Here is a 19,388-nt window from a genome sequence, read left to right as displayed (position 1 = left end):
ATTTTTTCAAATATCTGACTATAATTTGCACTTAAAATTAATTCTCATCGTTTAAAATGTATTCATTGTATTCACAAATATCTTATAGATTACATATGTATGTAAAGGATTTTTAGTATCTTCTATGCATATGCTTCCACACCTACTGGTGGCAAATGTCACACCGAAATATTACTTTGCATTATAAGTATGTTTAATATGTGGTTTTCTTTACTTGTAAATTTTTGACGTCAAATGGTTATTGTGCAGACGAAAGATATATTATGACGGCAAACATGTATTAACTGGTCATAACTAGTATTTTTGATAGCAAATTTTATTTTGGTTATCAGCAGTGATTAGGGAACACCTTACAACGATTCGGTTTATTTATATACAGTTATTATGAAAATTTTCATAAATTATCTACATCAACAGTTGTTACCCGTGGTTCTTAGCTTTGCGTCTTCTCTTTTTTTACTCTCTTCAATGTTCTCTTTGACACAACAGGTGCTAACAATAGTTTTATTTATGCATTTAATATTTTTTTATTATTATTTTTAGATTTTAATATATTTTTTAGCTTTTCCATAATATAAATTTGAATCAATAAACCGTCCAATTTCTTTTTAATGTATTAATGTATAAATGTATATATAGTTTTATCTATGTCACACATAATTTATAATGTTTAAAAGCTTAGTGCGGGCGTGTTACTAAAACCGAGCAATAATAAAACTAGCGAGGAATGGAATTCGGTCGTCAAAGTGGCGCCATGGAATTAGATAAAAATATTGATTTAATTGATAAACTTTATTTTTGTAGTATTTTTATACCCTATATACTTTGTAAATAAAATATATGTTGTTAATCGTTGTCGATCGAATCAAAACTTTGCACAGTGATTGTCAATCTAATCAGATCTTTGTCACCAAACAATATCATGTACCGTCTATTCTGAGAAATGTCAGGCATATAAAGTTAATATTATACATGCTAATATTAACACTGTCTGGTCGAAAAGGAAAGGGTCTTTGACCGCAACTGGCCAAAGATTGGTGTTGAGAAAGAAGGTGACCACGATTCCTTCTCGTCTTCAGAACCACCAATACTGTTGTGCTGAGCCGGTTCCGCTTTAGTTAAAACAGCTAACTGGTGCGATTTTTGTTCAGTTTGAGGCAAATAGATGTTGAGATCTGACAGGAATTTTATCTGCCTAGGTTTTTTTTAAAGTTATACCCAAATATTTTTGATTAGTTTGCTTGCCCGCTTAGCCGTTGAAAGTGGGATATTAATATCTGAGACATTAACATCATAAAAAACTGAAATGTAAACTACTTCTAGCTTGGTAGTTGAAATTTATTTAGGGTAATCGTATAAAACGTATGTCTTCTTTTTTTTCAATTTTCCGAAAACTAGATCGAATTTTTTAACATACGCCATAATCCACGTTCCATTGTTTAGTAAATTGTGTTTACTTTGGATGTCTATCAGGTTGCCTTTAAAACATGATTTTAAAATTGTTATGCTAACAAACAAAAATTTAGTACTTAAAAACCCTTATTTTTTAAAATAATTAATATGTGTAATTTATCTAATGTATTAACTTCTCTGTTCTCTTTATTTTATTAGCCTACTAATATATTTATATATAATGTAAGACGCATATATTTATCTGCTCGTTACTCTTTTCCCTCTCTTATTTTCTTATTTTCTCCTCCCGCAATTTTATTTAATATTATTGTTTTTTAATGCGAAAGTAATTTTTGAAAAAGATAAAATTTTCTAATGACGTCAGATCGGTATTTGACTGACGTCCGAAATTCCGCAAAACGCCTCTTCATATTATCGGGGAACAAAATAAAGATTTTTTATGTGCTATTGCCATTTCATTATTTCTTTGCTCGGTATTTTTACTTTTATGTGGCACTTATTTTCTTTCGCTTTTCTAGATGAATTGGAAAGATTCTTTATTTTTATTTCTATCTAATATTTTTGTATGAGAAAAAGTAGCGAAAGTGGTTGATAAAAATTTAGATTTTAATTCTTTGTTAGAATAAACTTTCGCTAGGTTTTCAGTTTCCGGTTAATAAGGTTTTGTGGGCATTCTTTTAACTAAATGTTTGCCATTTCAGTTGTTTCCAAGCAAAATATATTATCTGCATATTTATATATATATATATATATATATATACATTAACATAATGTATCTATATAATGTATATAATATACATATATATATACATTAATATAATGTATCTATATAATGTATATAATATATTTCATATCAGCAGGTGCAATTATTGTAATTTTCTTCAAAGCAATATATTAAGCAATATTCGTGTGCACGCCAAACAGAAAATTATTAATACATATATCATCTGTCGGCGCGCACCTGACGTATTCCTTATTGTGCTGATTATAGGTGAGTGGGAGTATATGTCTTTAAGTTTTCAGTCCTCTAAATACAGCCGTATAATACAAATGTAATCAATTAATTTTAATATTTTCTTTTAAAGAAGACTTTTACAAATTTTGTATAGTAGAAAACTTAAAAGCAGATTTACCCTAAAATTTTTATTCTTTATTTAAATTATATTTTAATACTGATTTAATAACCAAACCTGGTTATGGTGTAAATAAAAATTTAAAATTTGCTTTATTTATTGTCTTTGTCACTGATTCCTTATTCCTTATTGTATAATGACTAGAAATTACTGTAAAAATAAATATTCACTAAATGTAATGTTTTGTTAATTCAATAGTAACCTTATTGATTGGAAACCTCAAGCTAAATGAGCTGCTTGCATTAACAAAAGATGTAGTTATGCGAACGAAAGCCACCCCAGCTTTAACTCAATAACAACATCCGAGAATCGAAGGACGAAAAAGGACTCAAGTAGTTTCGTGGTCTACTTCGACTAATCCTTCACTTCAGTGGGGCCACTTGTTGGACAGTGCGCTGTCCCAACGTCCCACCATATATAATATAATATATAATAACCTTAATGAATTAATCAAATCAATCTACCAATCCCAACCGATGCAGAAAATTTTGATCTCACTTCATTTGTAATTAAAAAAAATAAAGGAAAAGAAAGTGAGCCAAATAAAGGGTCTTTGTGTAGTAGAGTAATACTTTTACTCTGTATCTGTATAATTTATATAAAATATAAACAATATTTTGTGTACAAACTCGAATTTAGTAATGTTTTCCGAATTCTTTGAATATCAAAACAAATATGAAATAATTAAGGGAAACTTTCTTTAATCACAAACTCACCTTTCATTGAGATACTTTTCCAACTGCAAATACGCAATTTTTTTTTTTGGTTTTCTATTGAAATTGGAATTGAGTATTAAAGCAATAATTTAAAGGGTTTACTTTTTATTATCACTATTTCGTCTTATTTGGTTTTGAAATTATAATTAATTATAATTAATTATAATATACCGTAGTTGTAACTACGATTTGTGTGTACACAAAAAATCTTAACATAACAACAAGCATTTTAAAGAATACCTGCGATTTTTCTTTTTTAAAATGTTATATTTTTATAAATTTTAAATTATTTCTGCTTTACGCTTTTTAAATTTTCTTTTTTTAAATTTTAAATTTAAAAATTATATTCTATATTGAATGTGTACCGAGTCAAAAGATTAAAAGGCATTAGACGCGGCTTCATACATTTTGTTTTTTATGTTTAGCAGCTGATTCTAAAAATTGTTGTTTGTCTTGCTTCAACTTGTATAATAATTTATTTATTTTAATGCGCCTATATTGATCTATATTGATTTATAGATTAATAATAAACGTATTCCAAATCTGAGTTGTTTTACGGCTGGCAGTTTGTGATGTGATTCTTAGAAATTCATCAAACCAATCCAGTTCAGAAATGATCTGTTTATCAATAAACACCTGAACTTTTGATTATGATCGGGTAACCTAGAATTGGTGAGAAGCTCTTGGTCATAGAATATAAAGAGTAGGTCCAGAATATTGACGCAGTCTTTACTGCAACCAGCACTGATAGTTTACAACAACAAAAAACTGGTGACCTATTCAGTTTCCACAAAAAAAAGCCATTGGTGTCGGATTCGCCTCCCTATAATAATCATGGTATTGTCACTGCATTTCGAGCTTTCAATAAAACATTCTTTTACATTATTTGTCTTAATAGATACGCTATCTTTCACTAGTTGTAATCGATTTTAAAAAAGAATACTATATTTATTACTACATATTACTATTAATTTTACTTACTGTATTGTAATTTTAATCACCTAAATCACCTTCTTCGCCATACTCCTCATTGTCTGATATATTCATGAAATGGGAATAACCTACGCATTTATTTTACCCCTGAAAAATAAAACTTTATGCGCAGAATATTTTTCTCGACCGACAAACACGGCGATCTGCATACATACTTACAGACAGAGGAAATACCATATATACACGTTTTTTTCTATATAAACATGTCCATTTAACTTTTCTTTTGACGTAAGTTCTTCGAGAATCCATATCGCTAATTGTGAAGGTCGTTTACGTATGCACTGCACTGTTAACCAAAGAACGCGACGTTCAAAACAAGCGAACAGAAAGACAAATAAACAAACTACAAAACAGATTTTGTGTATAAAAATATACAATTTTATTTATAAATATGCTCTCTGTAAGTACTCTCTGGATATTTCTTTAAAATAATTTAAAAATGGTCTCATCAAAAAGTATTAATATATGCGAAAGGTATAATACAAATTTTAATTTTCGTAGATGCGATAGCCTGATAACATTCATAAGTCTATATTTGTTGTTAAGCCTAATCGGTTGATTTTACAATAAAAAATTACTTTAATTAATATCAATTAAAAGTACATATATTTGACGAAATACTTTTAAAACGTACAATACAAATAATAATTGTCATATTAGATTTGGTTCTATTTGATCCATTACATGATCTAAAGATATACATAATTATAGAATAAAAATTTAAGATTTTAAACTATTTCTTCGGATCGCTTCTAACCACGTCATATAGAAACCATATGGTTACTTACATTTAAAAAATTCGATTCATTATACAGATTTTCAAAGTTGTTGAAATTTCTTTTAAGCAATACTTCATTTTTCATAGATAACTATTTGTGATAGCTCGTAATTGCAATTTCTCATGATATGTTCCAGATAGTAATTTTATATTTTTTTAACGGATCGATCGTAGCTTTGATAAGTTAATTTCATTGATCGTAATATGGTTCTTCATCTATGTTTTTTATAGAATCATTCGAATGACCTATAATTTAAGGAGCTTGCGCATTTATACATATATCTAATATTTTTAAACATCCGACTTCTGTAGCATAGTTTCGATCCCAATTTATTTTTAGCATAACTTCATTGACCGTAAACGGATATATCTATGGTATTTATAGAATCATTGCAATGATTTCTAATTCAAGAGATTTGATATCATCTACTATTTGCAAAGTTCATACTTCTGTGATATAGGTCAGAATTCCTATATAGCAAAAGAATACATCTTTGGAAACCTTTTTGCAGTAATGAACTAAGATTTGAACATATAACGATATTTTGCGGTTTCCAAGTGCATCTTTTAACACTAGATTTCGATTTTCCTCTTTCTTTTTCGCATTTACATATTCAAGTTGTCGTATGTGATCTAGTGATATTTGAAAATAGTTTATCAACATATGCCCTCCACATCCGTATCTCTTCATAGATATCACTAAGTATTATAATATCATTGTTAAGTGGTATGACTTTTATTTTTAGCATTATAGGTCTATTGTATTTTGGGATAAATTCGATGATATATTAAGTAGCATCTTTTTTCATAATAATACTATATAGTGAAGGGTAGACTTTTTACAGGCGTAGGATTTTACATTTAAAGAAAACAAATACAATTGATCAAATGAGTCAAAATAATATCGATTGATTAATCGTTACGAATATTTAAGACTCGACCTCATTCAATATTTCCCATCAAGTTATCAATAATTCTAATCGAGTACGATTCAATTATAAACAAAGGCAAAGAGTATACTGCTCAGGATACATTTGTCATTAATGGATTACCTTCAAGTCTTCTATACTTAAATGTCACAAATATTTTTATTAACAGACCTACTGATACAAATTTAAACCGAATAATTAAGGCCATGTGCGAGTTCGAGTAAATTGAGAGAAATAGTATGTAGCGAATGTCGGTATGGTAGCGAATGTTGGTACTTACCAGAATCTCGAGTAGGGTAAATTAGATAAAATTAGGTAAATTAGGTGTTACCATTGTGAAAATTTAATAAGATGTTTAATAAATAAATAATGAACTTTGAAAACTTTTAAACAAAAATAGTAAATAAGTGCAATAAATAAATATTTACATACGTGCAGTGCAAAATATCACCAGGAAATTTTAATTTTCTTTACCTCAATTTACTCGAACTCGCACACGGCCTTAATAAAAAGATGATGTTAATTGACAGACAAATTAATAATCACCTGCTTGAGTGCTGTTATTCTATATTGAAGTTATAAAAAAGTACCAGTGAAAAGAAGAGACTATGGTTTTTTTTGTATATTAACTTAACACACCTTAACACACCTATTCTCATATTAATATGTGACGTATTTGTTTTTATATATTATTTTATATATGTTTTCTTAATTTGCATATATCACTACACATTCACTACACGTTTTATGCAATTAAATGAACTTGTATAGTTTTTTCATAATTAAGCTGATAAATTCCCGCTTAATAAAAAAAAATAATAATAATTTTATTATGAAAATATTGTTGAGTTTGTTTCTGTGTATATAAAAACTGCTTTGTCAAAAGATAAATTTGTTTTGTTTTATTTTTGCTATTATTTTTATTATACGCCATACATAAAATATGGGATTTCCCTCATTATAAAAACAAAAAAAATGTATCACAAAAAACAATGTACAAAGTTCTAATTTTTTATGTGTGTATGTACATTTATAAGTGAAATATTTACAAACATACATTTATACTAATTTATATAGTAATTGTTTTAAAGTATATTTACATATATTGTAATCATAAACTGCTTTCAATAAGATACTTTTTTTGCAAACCCCTTAATACTTCAGGTTGTGCATCGCATATAAACTTTTATAATTTAATGAATTTCATAGATATATTTAAGTTTTTTTTAAATAATTTTATAAAAAACAATCTGAAATTATTCACAAATGAATATGTAAATTATTCTTTGATGCATTTGTACTAATTCCTGTAGACTACAGTAAAGTTCTTAAATCGAATGCAATTCTTATTTCAATACGAAATGAGAATACGAATATTTATCTGTTGTGTAGTGTTTTTCTCTTTTTAAACAAAACAATATTAATTAAGCATTTAAAATAGTTTTCATTCATAAATCACAGTATTTTTGTACTTGTTTTGTATGTGAATTTTGTGTTAAGATGTTTTTCGCGATGGGAAAAAATTGTTTTTAAACTTTTATATTTTCCCTACATTGGTCGGTTTAATTCGTGGGTCTGTATGTATATCATTTATTTACAAACATACAGACATACTTATTTATACTAGTTCGTACTGCTATTCTTATTGTTCAAAATATATCCAATATTTTGTTATGATATTTCTATTTCCTTTTAATTATGAACATACTAAACATACATATATACTCGTATATATTTAAAAATATATATATAAAATTATTTTCATTCAATTTTCGACTTTTTCGTTACACCTACACTTCGGTTATTTTCGAAATATTAAATTGAAATGTTTTAATGAAAAATGCTAAATAAATAAAAAATTTTATATTCTTTTATATCTTATATATGCAGAAAATATATAAAAACAAAATTGATCTTTCTATCGGATATATAAGAAATAAATTATTTAATTTTTTTTTTTTTGCCATTTGACCATTTCGATATCTCTAAGAATTTGTTTTGCATTTATTTTTAATAAAATTTTATATCTGCACATATTTGTATCATATTTTACTATATACCTGCATATAAAAATATTAAAATATCAAAATTATTTCTTTTCGTTCTACGTAAAATATATATATATCTGAAATTCTCAATTAATAAAATCTATACTTAAATTTTATTAGCTCTGTTCTTGTTCATATGCAATGAACTGAAAATTTGTATTTTTAAGTACCAACACAAATGAATACTCTATCTATTTGCATTGGTTCGTCTACCCACTTTATAATTGAAAACAAGGAATATATAAGATGGATGATCGATTCCTTTAAGGAATCTTTGTTGTATCAACTGTTGGTTATTTATAAATCGGAATGTTATTCTCGCCTTAATTCTCAGGACCTGCGGTCTTTATGTAGGTCCTAGTGGTCTGCGTATGAACAACGCTAATACGCTAATCCGTGGTATCACAACGGGCTATTATTTGAGCTCAAGTGGGTTTTAGTGTACAAGGGCGCTACTCCAATCTAACCTGAGCGTAATTGGTATTTGCTATCGATTGAGTTAGTAATTCAATAATTTTTTATTCATTTAATATATTATTAATGGTTTTAAGAAATCCGTTGGTGTAATAACTCCCAAATTAAAATAAAATGCGATTATACCCGCACGATATAGAAAAATATTCTTTTATAGTTTAAAATAATAACTATCAGGTTTTAAAATAGTGTATTTCCGAAAAATAATAAATGCAACTAGTAAAATAATGTATTGATTATGAAAGTTAAACAGTCCTTTCATCAAACTGAAAGACAATTCATGCTTTTTTGATGAATCACATATCGAAAGAAATTCTATAATTATAGTGATTTATATTCTATAATTTATAGTGATTGATAAAACTAATGCAAATAATTCGGTCAAAACTGGGCCAATTGGTTTCAGTTTCTAAACCACCTCTGGTTTCCTCCAAGTAGACACTATTGGTTATAATAGTCGAATTTATTTTGAACTTAGCTTTAAAACAGATGAATGTGGTTGGAAGATCTGCAAACGATTTCACCCCTCTTTGACCATCCCATTACCTTTTTATTATCTTTTATGGCAAGTAAATTTATGTCAATTAATATAATGTAAAATAAAAATAGTATAATAACAATAATTCTCATCATGTTATGGAAGTTGACGTTTTACTTTCACGAAAGAATCAGAAAACTATTAGCCGGAATACAATTATGGGGTAACAATTTTAATTGAAAAATATAAAACTCAAAATACATAATTATTAGTTTCAAGAAGTCCTAATATTTCTCGTATTACATAAATATTATATAGCTATCGTGATATAACAAAACATTTCTTATTTCATTTTTCACCTATTTTTTTATTGCAACGGCATTATTGACAGTAGACATTGAAATCAATCATTTGCCTATTAAATACATAGCATTACTTTCTGACTTGTAAGTTCCACTTAGCCACAATTTGGTCATTGTATTTAGATCAAGATTGTTTTTAGACGACATTATCGTATAACAATTAGTTTTTATCACACACTTTTCGTTTTACAGATTAAATTTCGGTCCATCAATTGTCAGTCGTTTTGATATGTTGCGAGATTTCACATGTCCTGTCCATCTTTTTAAACTTAATTTACAATTTTATCGAGTTTTTCGTTCATAGTCAATCAGAGTGAAGTGTCTTTGTCTCATCTAAAATTCTAGCGAGCAATTTCTTGACAGTTGAATTTGATAAAGTAAGTGCACCATAAACAGCTAAAATCTTTTTACGAATATACTATATTAACATTTTTCCTTTTCTGTTACTATTATCATAATAAAGTGTTAAATATATCAAACTTTTTATCAAATAAATAAAATAATTAGCAGATAATAATAACCATTTCAAAGTCAAGAAAGTAGAAAGCCGCCGAATACTTTTTGCCCACTTCAATACAATCGAAAAAGGCTTAATTTGTATTAAGCTTAAAAATAATAAATATCTTATGTGTATATGAGAGAACTACCAAGTAACATATATCGTTTACGTATATAGTGTCTACATTAATACAAATTAGTCGATATATTTTATCTTATCAATTCAAAGGCCAAAAGAAATTGTTTTATATGTTTGGAATATTTAATTATTTTTTGTTTTTTGTTTTTAATATTCCACTATGGGATATTGTGGGAACAAAAAATAATAAATATAAAACATGTAACGTATACGCCGAGTGCGACCTGCTCTCGCACAATCGCCTAGACTCTTTCACACGACATATTAAAAAAGCACATTTTCAAGTTTTTCGTATACCTCAGTACAGATTTTTATACGTATATATAATATGTATTAATATGTATATGTATAAATCTGTTTGTTTTGTTTCTTTGCAGAATATCGTAGATTATTTGCAGAATTTTTAGTTATCTTCTAGCATTTAAATCGAACAAACGCGCTTATATCTCGTAAAGAAAATATCGCCAAAAACATTTTTCTGCGTTTTTCGAATTGTTGTGTAAAAAAAATTCATAATTTTATGGCAATTTTTTGCAAAATATTTAAAAAAAATATAATTAATTACAATTTTCTCAAGGAAAATAATTAAAGATAAAAAATGAAAAAGAAAGCATAGTGTAGTGTAATAACTAAATGTTGACAGTTACTACATATATATAGAATTTATAAAAATAAAAAACAAATAAAATAAAAGTTAATAAAAACGAATACTCATTCGTGTAAATAAATTATTTAAATTATAAATTTGTTTAAATTTATTTTAAAAATGTGAGTAATTAATGTAGATAATCGAGGCGAATAAAAACATAAATTAAATCACAGCAAACTAAATCAAAACTAACTAAAATACAGCCATTGTTATCTGCTTAACTGCTTCAGTGTAATTTTTTTTTATTTATTTTAAAAATTATATATACTAAGCTTAAAGGGTAAAAATTTTACTCAAAATTTGAATCTATATCTCTATTATACATATTATGTACGGTGTATATTATACTTGTTTGTTTTATGCTGTTTGCCGATTTTCTGTTTGGTGCTGTGTCATAAATATTTTTAAATTTTCATGTCATTTGTTTATTAGATACTTCAACCATAATTCTTTTTTATTTTATTTAAGTTGCACATTTTTAAAATTTAAATTAAAATTAGTGTCTGCGCTAAATCTGGAAATGAAATAATATTAAAAAAAATAAATTTAAACAATTTTTGCCACATTTCGCTATTGCGTTAATTTTATTTCAATATATGCTCTTAGAGTTTGTAATACCATTGAGATTTTAATATTATTTTTTGTAAATTAAATTATGTTTTTTATGAAACATTTACAAAAATGCATTATAAGATATTTGTTCAAAGAGTATTTATTAATGGAATTAATGAATTAATCTGTTTAATTACTTTAAGAGTTGTCAGAAAAAATTGTATGTAGTTTAATATTTTGTAAATGTTTCACACAATAGAACGCTTGATTCTTAGTCCAGCAAAGCATTGTCATTATAGTTGATATATTGTGCTAATGAATGACTCTAATCGAATAAAATGTACCCAACTATTCGAATGAGGTTCGAATATGGTTTGATATTTTGTCAATGTTTAACACAATAGAATACTTGATTCTTAGTCCAGCAAAGCATTGCCATTATAGTTGATATATTGTGCTAACGAATGACTCTAATCGAATAAAATATACCCAGCTATGTGAATGAGAATTGTTTTTTTTTGTGGATTTCCCAATAACAAATGGAGATAGAAGTTCCCGACTCAGTATTTTCATTTAATATACTAATACAGTAGTCGCTCTAAATATAACGAATACTCAAATTAACGATAAATGCATAATTCGTTATTGATTGATTGAAAAGTTATTGATTTAGCAATAACTTTTCTCTCCAATATAAACTTCAAATTCAAATTTCTATATTAAAAAAGTAAAATATATCGCAATCACATTTTCCTGAGATTTAATTACAAATAAGTATATATTTATTTATTTGTAAAATTTTCAGTTTATACAGGTTTTTTTTTATAACTTATATTGTCTATATTTGTATTTTCAAGGTTCACCCATATACAATGTCCCTAAGAGTAATTTTTCTAAAAAATCGTTCGCAAAAATTCACAATATTTTAGAAACGGTTTGTTAAAATAAGTTAGATTAGTTTTGATTCATTAAATATTTTTTCATTTAATACCTAGTAGAATTTGATTTTTAAAATAGTTTATAAATTATCTTAAGCTTTGTAGATATCAAATTTTTTTTAACAAATCGAAACTTTTAAGTATCAGTCACCACTATATTTCTATACTACCGATCTGGTAGTATTTGTCAATATCTAGCAAAATTTTTATTAATAAATAATGTATGATCGTGAAAAGTCTATATCATGTCATAAAAGTCTTAACCCCTTTCTATTTAACCTGACAACTAATTATAGTTTATTTGTTTTTCGGATTATTCCATAACTAACTCTGAATGTTGTAAATCATTATAGTTCTAATATAATATATAGTTTATATTATAGTTCTAATATAATTGCGTTATGTATTATTACTTTTAACAATTGTTTATATTTAATTTGTTTCTCGTGAAATTTAATTTTTTGTAATATAAATTTAAATTTTAGAAAACCATAAGTAATGAATTGTTCTTTTAAAAAAAGAACCCTTAACTTTATATAGTTTTCGAACAGAAAATATGATTTAGCAAAAAATAAATCATATGGAAATTATAGCTAGAAGTATAAACAATCAAAAAAAAAAGACTAGATTAATTAGAACTAATCGCGTTTTTTGTATTTTCGAGTTACTTAATAGAAAATAGACTATCCAGATAATTTAGCCCATTCGAACTTTACGTTATAAATTTGAAAATGATTAATAATTGTTTAATGATTTTAATATTAATTTATGTGAACAATTTGAATAACATTAATTAGATTTTTATTAATTACAAATGGCTTCAATTCTATGAGCGTTTTAAGAATGTTATACAAATTAATTATATGATTTTTATATGATTTTATATATGATTTTATATATGATTTTATTATATGATTTTTTTTTTTTTGGTTTTCAGGTGTGTGTTTATTTTAAATGATGGCCTAAAATGGCGGCTAAACCACCAAAGCCGCCAGGATTTTTATTAAAACGTAGCAATAATGACGAAAGTGGCAGCGAAAGAAATTCTAATAATTGCAATAACAGTAATAATAACGGTAATAATATCCATAGAGTTAATGGTGTCAATACTCTAAGCAATAACTATAATTATAATAATAGTAGTAGTAATAACAGTAACAATAACAAATGTTCAGTGAAAAATAATACTACGGATTCTATACCAAATAATTCAAATATAACAACAACGAATATAGCAAAAGCAAACTGTAATTGCACAAATATAAGTATTATGCACTTATTTCATGAAATGAAACAAGAATTTCCAACCATACCAGATACAATAGTGACACAGTGCGTGAATGAGAACTGTCATCAACGTGATAATTGTATACAAATGTTGCGTAATGAATTGGCTGCAAATCCGATGCCAGCCCAAGCATATCCAGCTAAAGTACTGCAACAACAAAGACAACAACAAGTGAAATTGCAAACGCAACACAGTTTACAGAAACCACCCACACCCTTAAAACCAACACGTGCAGCACCAACGCACCCGCCTATTGTAGCGACGAAGCCCACAAAAAACCTACAATTGACCCAAACGTCGTCCAGAACGAAATTCAATAATTCCCACAATCCTGTGGAGGTAAAAAATTGTGATAGTCATAGTGCTAGTGCTAGTGAAATAACAAATAGCAACAAAGTTAATAAGAAATTCAAAGATGTTTATAATTCAAATAGTGTAATTACACAGAATAGTGTCGGTGAAAGTACAAGTGATATGCCAGCAATTACAAAAACAATAACACCGACACAACGCGCATTAACGAGTGTAAATAGTGTGAGTGATATGCAAGAATGTTCTAATTATGAAACAACAAATAATACGGCAACACCAACAGCCAATAATAATAATAGTAATAATATTAATAATAACAATAATACAGCGGTAACAGAAATCCCATTTACACCACCACAACATCCACCTCGCGCTCGTCCAACAACATTAAATTTGCAAACTCAGCAACAGCGCCAACAGCAACAGCAACAGCAACAACAGCAGCAACAAGTTCTCGAACAAAGACAACAACTACATGTACAACTACAACAGCACATACAGCAACGCAATCAACAGCAGCTGCTACAACAGAAGCAACAATCGCCTCTACCACACAGACCACTAAGAAAAGCACCATTACCTCCTATACCACCAAAACCTTCGCAACTTACCTCGAACAATGCTGTCAGTCCACAATTTCACCACAATAGTTCACTACATTCTCAGCATAGTAGCTTTTCTAACGAATCATCAACTCTCACCAGTCCGATAAGCTCAGGCGAGTCAGAAATATCAGTAAATGTTTCGTTATCGTCGCCAACAGCTCACCAACACACACCACACAATAACAATCAGCTCAAATCTCCCATACGACATCGTTCAGTTATTACTGTACAACCCGAACCACCGTACACACGCGATTTTCTTGTCTCTCCAACGTCAAGTAATTGTAGCGGCATTAATAATAGTCAGAAAAGTTATACAACGGTTAATTTAACTTTACGACAACCAAGCGCATCCGTGCCACAATCAACTATCGATATATCTGCAGGCCCAGCACTAAACGGTAACGGCACCGGGCTAACGTATTCGAGTACGTCGTACGATGCACGTCGCGGTTATCAAAAGAACTTTCATATAACGGTCACCGACGAAGGGGGTGTATTTAGTGCAAGTCGCATTCGGCCACGAAGTTGTGTCTATCCAGCAGAGGAGGAAGAGAACGATTCAATAACTGGTAACGGTGGTGTGAACCCATTACGTACTGCCTCCTCTGAGCATAACGTTCTAGACGCCGAACAACAACAACTATATCAGTACACTAAGCAACAACAAAAACACAATCAAATGCAATTACAGCACAGCACTGTGGCAATCGGTAATGCGCAGTTCAACGATATGTGTTTGTCTAAGGAATTTGATGGTAAATCGAATAAAATCTTTATTTACTTTGCACTTTCGAATAAATGCCAAATATTTATTTGTAATTTATCAATTGTAAGTTAAGTTTATGATAAATAGCAAAAATTATATTGATTTTCTGTTAGTTATTTAAATTTATTTAAATGAGATTATTGCTATTATTGCTAAGTATTTCCACAGAATTATTTTTAAATAATTCTGTGGAAATACACAAAAACGAGGAGGGAGGCACCAAGAGACTCTACACTTGAGTTTACAAAAAAGTGCTGCGTTAGTGCATTTATTTCGATTTGCCACATACGTGCAACAACAGCGCCTTTATTTTGGCCTTGAGTACGGCGGGCAACAGGCGCAAAGGGCTCTAGTAGTGCTGAATAATCAAAATAATTTTTAAGAATTTTTGCATAAGACATTTTGATCGATTTTTCTATTGATTTCGCGCCCATGAAGCACACAATGTAGTGCGTTACTCTGGTAGATTTAATTGTTGTGATTGCAGACATAAGCATTTCTTCGGTTGATACGAACAGTTTATTTTATTTTTTTTTTTTATTTGTTTTAAGTTAAATAAGTTGCAGTTCACAATTACGTTACAAAATTATGTTTCTTAAGGTTTTCAAGTTGTTTATGCCGCAAAGTGGGGTTTGTCGAAGACCGACCATATCAACTCTAGTTATTGGTCAGTAATATACCAATCGATTTAAGCTACCCATTTCTCTGTTTGTTTGCAAATGCATTGTTTATATATATCCGTAACTGAAAAATATAGTAAATATAGTATTAAAATACTGACTTAAGAATAACTGTACTTTTAAGAAAGTCCAAGCATTTTTCTTCTTTTTATACTACAAATAACTAATAGAGGTTAGCAATTACGATTGCTACTTTGAGAGAGAAAAAAATGTATCCATTTTTACTTTTTTGTCTTAAATAGAGCTATTATTATTAACGGATGTGTATATCAGAAAAAACTTTTCGTTCTATATATATAAAATTATATTTATCGCGTTAAGAATTCCCCTTAATTATTTTGGGTTTTTCAAATATGACAAGCTTCCATAATTAAATGCATTAATACATTTTTATCAACGATAATTATGTAAATTACCATTTCATTTCATAAATTTATTATAATACTTTTACCAGTAATATATAAATTCTATTTTATTTGATTGATTAATGCTAATTTTCTATTAAATACTTTTAATAAAAATGAAGTAAAGGTAAATGATCTACATGGACTTAGAAAACTAGTACAATAGATTACAGTGTGGTGGGATATGTGTGGTGTGGTGGGTTGTGGGTGATGTGGTAGGACGTATGTGGTGTGTTTATGAGATTTTTATGCTGGTGCGTTGTTGTTTTTAAAATAAATAAAACATAAATTGACATGATTAGATATGATAACACTTTGATCAAGAATATCTAAAACCAATGTCAATTTTTGTGCTTTCTCATGTGTTAAGAAATAATATTAGAAATAAAGGGCCATACTGGCATCTTTTAGCTCACCATACTTTTTTAGCTCTTTGGCGAAACTGAAAGCTCTTTTCGGTCTTTCTAAAGACCAAATGAAAGATCTGCTATTGATTAGATCTTTCGATTTCAATTGTCATTTTATTTTATATAAAACAAAATACTTAAAATAAATTTTTAAGTTACGAAAATGAGATCAATTTACTTACTTAATTTTTTTAAGTAAACGTAAAATTTTCAATTTTGCTAGTTTCCAGTTTTCATTTTTCCTATGTATATACTAAGTTCTTTTAAACGGAAAATTCTCTTTATCGTATAGAACTGCTGATCCTTGTGTGTCTGTTATTTCTCACAACTTAAATGATACTTTTACATTTTTTTTATTTGATATTAAAAATGGTGATGTGGTTGTTTTCTAGGGATTTTTTAATTTATTCTTGTTTTCTTTTTTCGCTTTAGTATTGTTAGTTAGAATTTTCTTTCCTTTTTTGGTACTGTTAGCTGGCGCATTAACTTTTATTTAATTTCATGTATTTATGTAGACTATGTTAGTTACTTAAGAGTAATTTAAATGCAGTGTGACTTTTTCAAAGAGTACATTAATTATTTTAGTAAATTTATTAAATTATTTTTTTCTTCTGCTACAGTATAGGTAATTTCTATTGCTGTCATAGTATATTTATATGTACATAGCTAATTATTTAATAATTTTAAATTAATGTGATCCATTAAGAATTTCAATAATAACATCAAAAAAGTTTACTTTGTAGTTATTAATTAATATATTATTTTTCAAATATATTTTTTAAACTTGAATTTTAAGCATTTTTTCAAGTTTTTACAACATATATGAAATAAGTAATAACAGTTGTTAAAGAAAATTATAGTAAATAAAAAACTACGTAGCGAAAAATTGAAAAATATCTATTTATAGTCATATATGTACATATACACTAAAAAATAAAACGTCATTATCATTCCATTACTATCTTCAGAGGTTCCCATTCTTATCAGTGCTAATGTCATTTTCTATCATTTTCCTATATATCATATATATATATATATATATATATATGTATATATACATGTATGCTAAATATATATATGTGTGTATATATGCAAAGCTTCTGAAACGGATTAATTTTTTTAAATGAAAATTAGTGCAGTCTGTTAATTAAATATATATTATGATAAGATAGCCAGTTTTTTATTATTGTGTTACGCGTTTTTTTTTGCCTTGTCCAGAACAATGTTTACGAAATATAGTATGGGACTATATTATTGTGAAATTGTAATTCTTATCTTAAATAAAATATATTTGATTTTGTATTAAAAAAAATAAATAATATATTTTTGTGTAGATGTGCAAACGGTGGATAGATAAATTGAAATAAAAATTGATGTCAGTTTTTACACGAAAGATAATTATTTAATTTTTTTTTTTTTGCACACCACAACGACCCTGAAAGACTTGGCAGCACAATTAAAAGGAAAACAATATCTTTGGAGCTAAAAAACAAATTGTTTTTTAAGCTCGAAACGCCTCCACGTCTATCACATTAAAAAGTTTTAATTTTTTTCTCTTCATGTATGTGTGGAATAATTTCTACGAGTATCGTCCACTGATCGTTGTTCTATTTTAATTTTTTGATTAAAAGAGGAATCGATTTAGAGAGTATGAGAACATTTATATCAATGTATATTCTGTTATAAGGAAAATTTTTTGATCATACCAGACCACATATACACATTGTGAATTATGTGCAACAAATGGCGACAACAGCTTTCTACTCTCGTTCAAGTTCGAGGTCTTTGAAAGAGAACAAATTTTAAAATTTTTTCTATTAACACATGTATTAGACTAATAATTTATGAGTTCTACACCGTTGCTCTGCTTAATTTTATTTAAATATACATACATACATACATATATAAACTATGAATATATATATATATGTATATTTCTTTTATTTATGCTTTCAAAATCTATTATTATTTGTTTTAATATAAACTCTGTCACGAGACAATTGTTTTACCCAACAAAACTAAAAGTACATAAGAGCACGTTATCATGTGTATGTGGCTTTTTGAACCGACAAATGAGAACAACATTTCAAGTAGTATAATTCCCAAAATGATATTTTAATGGCAATTATAACAAAATTTTTAGTTTTATTAAAAGTTAACATCTCTATAACGTTCATTATATGTCATTACAGTCCAGTAATCCATATATGAGTGCTGTATTCTTGCATATGAATCCAAAATATATCACATGGGAAATAATACAATCCTAAGTTTAACAAGAAATAGTGTTATTCCACTTACGTTCGTCATTGCAGGTCACTGCTTCATAGGTATGTACCCGGCTAATAAATTAGGTGCCCCAACAGAAACTTCTGCAAAAATTGTCAGAATTATTATATCACAGGCTGGCGCTTTCAGCACTAAGACTAACTTGTTAGGAAATGACTTCTTTAAGGAGATGGCAGAGCTAAATACGTAACAAATATTTATAGTAAAACTTTTAACATTTATTATTAAAACCAGAAGGTTGATCAAAAATGAATTACAAATTTAGAGACATCGCTCTTAGTACAATAACGGATCCAAAACTAAGTGAGTCTTCCTTATTGGAGATTCGCATTTTGAATAATAATAATACAATATTTATTACCAATAGTTCTCTGATTGCAAATACAAAATTAAACTATATGTATGGATTTATATACATATGAATATGAGAAAATCTATATGAATGTTTAACGCTAAATACTGCAGTTTATTATTAGTATAATTTTTTTTTGAATTATCCTCAATACACATGTATTAATAATAAAAGCTGAGTTC

At 27.6% G+C, this 19,388-nt stretch overlaps 2 protein-coding genes across 4 annotated transcripts in view; both read left to right on the top strand.

The window, feature by feature from the left end:
• Positions 1–19,388, top strand: part of LOC119684897 (putative uncharacterized protein DDB_G0292292) — a gene marked incomplete at its 3' end in the record, with an annotated part of 137,368 nt that overhangs the window by 53,227 nt on the left and 64,753 nt on the right. The gene's annotated exons all lie outside the window — the stretch shown is intronic.
• LOC119684946 (alpha-protein kinase 1-like) overlaps positions 1–19,388 on the top strand; it is a 29,339-nt gene that overhangs the window by 2,532 nt on the left and 7,419 nt on the right. For 2 of the 3 annotated variants that reach the window (XM_038099104.1, XM_038099102.1), the window contains exon 2: positions 13,038–15,063. In XM_038099104.1, coding sequence (XP_037955032.1) covers positions 13,068–15,063 — 1,996 coding nt within the window. In that variant the 5' untranslated portion in view covers positions 13,038–13,067. Of the gene's footprint in view, positions 1–10,710; positions 10,730–13,037; positions 15,064–19,388 lie in introns of those variants that run through there. The other variant, XM_038099103.1, reaches the window with a different exon arrangement.

Source organism: Teleopsis dalmanni, chromosome 2 (genome assembly GCF_002237135.1).
Source record: "Teleopsis dalmanni isolate 2A chromosome 2, ASM223713v2, whole genome shotgun sequence".
NCBI lineage: Eukaryota > Metazoa > Arthropoda > Insecta > Diptera > Diopsidae > Teleopsis > Teleopsis dalmanni.
The sequence above is the reverse complement of the archived record's forward strand: the minus strand, read 5'-3'. Positions and strand labels throughout refer to the sequence as shown.